Source organism: Otolemur garnettii, unplaced genomic scaffold (genome assembly GCF_000181295.1).
Source record: "Otolemur garnettii isolate 467f Iridium unplaced genomic scaffold, OtoGar3 scaffold00043, whole genome shotgun sequence".
In the NCBI taxonomy this organism is placed as follows: domain Eukaryota; kingdom Metazoa; phylum Chordata; class Mammalia; order Primates; family Galagidae; genus Otolemur; species Otolemur garnettii.
In genome coordinates, this window is record NW_003852438.1 from 7,314,617 (window position 1) to 7,319,178 (window position 4,562).

At 53.1% G+C, this 4,562-nt stretch overlaps 1 protein-coding gene across 3 annotated transcripts; it reads left to right on the forward strand.

Moving 5' to 3' along the window:
• The first annotated feature begins 1,568 nt into the window (after window positions 1–1,568).
• MFSD5 (major facilitator superfamily domain containing 5) lies at window positions 1,569–3,906 on the forward strand. Of its 3 annotated transcripts, XM_023513699.1 has the most exons (3): window positions 1,569–1,749; window positions 2,312–3,246; window positions 3,331–3,903. In XM_023513699.1, the coding sequence occupies exons 2-3, from the start codon at window positions 2,330–2,332 to the stop codon at window positions 3,680–3,682; spliced, it is 1,269 nt and encodes a 422-aa protein (XP_023369467.1). In that variant the 5' UTR covers window positions 1,569–1,749; window positions 2,312–2,329; the 3' UTR covers window positions 3,683–3,903. The 3 variants fall into 3 exon arrangements, with proteins under 3 accessions (XP_023369467.1, XP_003790473.1, XP_023369468.1); XM_003790425.2 differs by having other exon boundaries at window positions 2,312–3,906; XM_023513700.1 differs by lacking the exon at window positions 1,569–1,749 and having other exon boundaries at window positions 2,370–2,470; window positions 2,704–3,903.
• The last annotated feature ends 656 nt before the right edge of the window (window positions 3,907–4,562 follow it).

Sequence of the window (4,562 nt, forward strand, 5' to 3'; positions counted from 1 at the left end):
CCTTTTTTTTTTTTTTTTTTTGAGACAGAGTCTCACTATGTCACCCTCAGTAGAGTGCCGCTGTGGCATCCCAGCTCACAACAACCTCAAACTCTTGGGCTCAAGCGATTCTCTGGCCTCAGCTTCCCAAGTAACCGGGACTACAGGCAGCGGCCACAATGCCCAGCTATCTTTTTTGTTGTTGTAATTGTCATTGTGGTTTAGCGGGCTCTGGCCAAGTTAGAACCCGCCAGCCCGGTGTATGTGGCCAGAGCCCTAATGGCTGAGCTACGGGGGAAGAGCCTTATTTATTTTTTTGAAATCGAGTCTCACTTTGTTGCCCCAGGTAGAATGCCAAGGTGTCATATCTCACAGCAACCTCAAACTCACAGGTCAAGCGATTCTCTTGCCTCAGCCTCCCAAGTAGGTAGGACTACAGGCGCCACCACAACACCCAGCTAGGTGTTGCTGTTTTAAACAGGATGACCAAGGAAGTCCTTTCTGTCTAATAACATTTGAACAGAGAACTGGAGGAGGCAAGGGAGGGAACCATGTGGAATCTTGGAGAAGAACCTTATAGGGAAGAGTGTGCAAAAGCCTTGGTAGTAGTAGCCAATATAGACAAAACAGGAGGGAGAACGGTAGGGGATGAGGTCAGAGGAGCAGCAGAGAGCCATATTTTTGGCTTTTTATTTAGTGAGATGGGAAGCCTTTGGAGGTTTTTTTTTTCCTTGAGAGTCTCACTTTGTCACCCTCGGTGGTGTGCTATGGCGTCATAGCCACAGCAACCTCAAACTTTTGGGCTCAAGTGATTCTCTTGCTCAGCCTCCCAAGGAGCTGGGACTACAGGTACTTGCCACAATCACAATGCTGGCTTTTTTTTTGTTTGTTTAGCAGGCCTGGACCCATTCGAACCCACCAGTCCCGGATCATGTGGCCAGCACCCTATCCACTGAGCTGCAGGCACCAGCCCCTCTGCAGGCTCTCGAGGAGATAACATTGAGGCTGGAGAGAGGTAAAATAACTCTTTCAACTTAAGATAGCTAGTAAGTGGGAGAAAGTGGGAATTCAGCTCTTAACCCTATGCTGCCACTGAACTTTAGCCTTTATCTGGGCACTGCTCTCCGGTGACTTCAAAGAACTGGGACACTGAAAAGTTATGTGGCTTGCCCAAGGCCACATAGCTAGTAAGTGACAGGAGTAGGATAGGAGCCTTACTCTCTCTGCAGCCCAAGAACAAGTTCTTTACACCACACAGCCTCCCTCAGGTATCCGGACCTACTGACTTTTTGCCTGGAGGTCACTGCAGTGGGAGAAGAGGTAAACAAACCAAGGAGCCCATCTCCGCTGCGCTCCTTAGGAAGCTCGGGCTGCGGGTATCTTTCCCAGGAGAAAGATGGGCCTTTATTTCGGGTGGCTCCGCAGGTATCCACAAGTCAGAAGAGGGAGCGAGAAGGCAGCGGGCGAGGGCAGACCCGGGGGAGCAACTGCTGCAACTTCTAGTTGCCCCTGCCCGGTTCCGGCGTCCGGAGCTCGGCGACCCTGTGCTAGGGCTGGCTGGCAGGGAGGGGCGGAGTTTTAGCGCCGCACCTCCCTCACGTGACGGAGCCATCATGGCGGCGACCAGAGGTTTGCCCGGCTCCCGGAAGCAGGCTGTGAGGGGCGGGCGTGCAGCTGGAACCCAAGCGAAGCCGGAGCAAGAGCGGGGAGGGCGGCCCGGCAGCCTGGAGCCGGGCGTGTCCGGAGCGACCCCGCAGACCGGGGCAGCAGGTGAGACGGAGGTTTGGATGAGACACTAGTAGGCCTGGCGGCACTGGGCGGAGGCTAGGGGGCGCAGAGTGGTGCCGGTGACCTGGAAGAAGGGAAATCTGAGAAGCACGCGCATGACAGTAAAACAACTGGAGAGGCCTGCGCGGGCGGGCGGGATGCCCGGGACAGAGGACCTCACGTTGAGAGCAAAAATGGGTTTCCCAGCTATGGGAGGTAAAAGTAGTTAATGTGCAGATGTTACTTTGGAAAAGGGCAGCAACCCCCTTTAGAACTTGAGGGACCAGGATTTTTGAAGGGGCTCCCTCTGCTCTGCCAGGCAAGGGTGGGGCGAAAGCTCGGTCCTCTCCCCTCAGCTCTTACACCTCCCTACCCAACAGTGTTCTAGGAGACATTTCTGGCAAGGCCACTTCTCCTATCCACCCAACTGGTCCTCCCGGTCTGAGCTCTAGGGGAGTGGAGTTGGCAGGGGGTTTGGGTGGAGCTGCCTTCAGTTTAGACACCCAGCCTCTTGACTGTGCTACCCGGGCAATGGATGTGACTCTGACACTCCCTTTCTCCCCAGGTCGGCTGGGGGCCCACTATGCTGGTAACTGCCTACCTCGTTTTTGTAGGCCTTTTGGCCTCCTGCCTGGGGCTGGAGTTGTCAAGATGCCGGGCTAAACCCCCTGGAAGGGCCTGCAGCAATCCTTCCTTCCTTCGGTTTCAACTGGACTTCTATCAGGTCTACTTCCTGGCCCTGGCAGCTGACTGGCTCCAGGCCCCCTACCTCTATAAACTCTATCAGCATTACTACTTTCTGGAGGGTCAAATTGCCATCCTCTATGTCTGTGGACTTGCCTCCACTGTCCTGTTTGGCCTAGTGGCCTCCTCCCTTGTGGATTGGCTGGGTCGAAAAAAGTCTTGTGTCCTCTTCTCCCTCACTTACTCTCTATGCTGCTTAACCAAACTCTCTAGGGACTATTTTGTGCTGCTGGTGGGACGAGCACTTGGTGGGCTGTCCACAGCCCTGCTCTTCTCAGCTTTTGAGGCCTGGTACATCCATGAGCACGTGGAGCGCCATGACTTCCCTGCGGAGTGGATCCCAGCTACTTTTGCCCGAGCTGCCTTCTGGAACCATGTGCTGGCTATAGCAGCAGGTGTGGCAACTGAGGCTGTGGCTAGCTGGATGGGGCTAGGGCCTGTGGCGCCCTTTGTGGCTGCCATTCCTCTCCTGGCTCTGGCTGGAGCCCTGGTCCTACGCAACTGGGGGGAGAACTATGATCGGCAGCGTGCCTTCTCAAGGACCTGTGCTGGGGGCCTGCGCTGCCTCCTGTCAGATCGCCGTGTGCTGCTGTTAGGCACCATACAAGCCCTTTTTGAGAGTGTCATCTTCATCTTCGTCTTCCTTTGGACTCCTGTATTAGACCCACATGGGGCCCCACTGGGCATTGTCTTCTCCAGCTTCATGGCAGCCAGCTTGCTTGGCTCTTCCCTGTACCGCATTGCCACCTCTAAGAGGTACCACCTTCAGCCCATGCACCTGCTCTCACTTGCTGTCCTCATCGTTGTTTTCTCTCTTTTCATGTTGACTTTCTCCACCAGCCCAGGCCAGGAGAGTCCAGTGGAGTCCTTCATAGCTTTTCTACTTATCGAGTTAGCCTGTGGGTTATACTTTCCCAGCATGAGCTTCCTACGGAGAAAGGTGATCCCTGAGACAGAACAAGCTGGTGTACTCAACTGGTTCCGGGTGCCCCTGCACTTACTAGCCTGCCTAGGACTTCTCGTCCTCCATGACAGTGATCGAAAAACAGGCACTCGGAACATGTTCAGCATCTGCTCTGCTGTCATGGTGATGGCTCTGCTGGCAGTGGTGGGACTCTTCACCGTCGTAAGGCATGATGCTGAGCTACGGGTGTCCTCACCCACTGGGGAGTCATATGCTCCTGAACTCTGACCTTGTTCCAGGACAAGGCACGTGGGATGAACTTGAATCCTATCTCTCCAGGGTTGTGTAGATGTATCTGTGACTGACTTTGTGACTCTTTTCTACAGCCCCTCCTGCCAGTGCTTTGTGTTGGGGTGGACATGGAGGTAATGGCTGGAAAGAAGGTGCCAAAGTTGCCTCTGTGTTACTCCCTTTCCCCTTACCATTTAAAAATAAATACTTGTAACTGATCATTGATTTGATGTACTCATCCTCACCTATAGCTATCTCAGTAGTTTCTGGTGAGTGGGTAGCTGTTTTTGTTTTTTTTTTAACCATCCAACTCCCTCCACTGTGTGTCTAGTAGAGTCACCGGGCCTTGTCGGGGCAGTCAGTGAGCTGAGGTTTTTTGTTTGTTTTTTTTTTTTTGTGACAGTCTCACTTGGTTACCCTTGGTAAAGTGCCATGATATCATCGTTCACAGCAATCTCAAACTCCTGGGCTTACGCGATTCTCTGGCCTCAGCCTCCCAAGTAACTGAGATGACAGGCATCCGCCATAATGCCTGGCTACTTTTTGAGATGGGGGTCTCGCTTTCACTCAGGCTAGCCTCAAACCTGTGAGCTCAGGTAATCCACCCATCTTGGCCTCCCAGGTGCTGGGATTAGAGGTGAGAGCCACTGCACCCAGCTAGAGAAATACTTTCTTATGGTAAAGTAAATAGCTGATTTATATCCTACATATTATAAAATGCCTTCATCCCTAGCTGGCAAAATGCTGGAGAGTAGAAAGGGGTAATGGTTCTCTTGTTTTCATCTAGAAACACTAATATTAAAAAATTATGGGCTCGGCGCCTATAGCTCAACCGGCTAGGGCGCCAGCCACGTACACCTAAGGTGGCGGGTTCGGA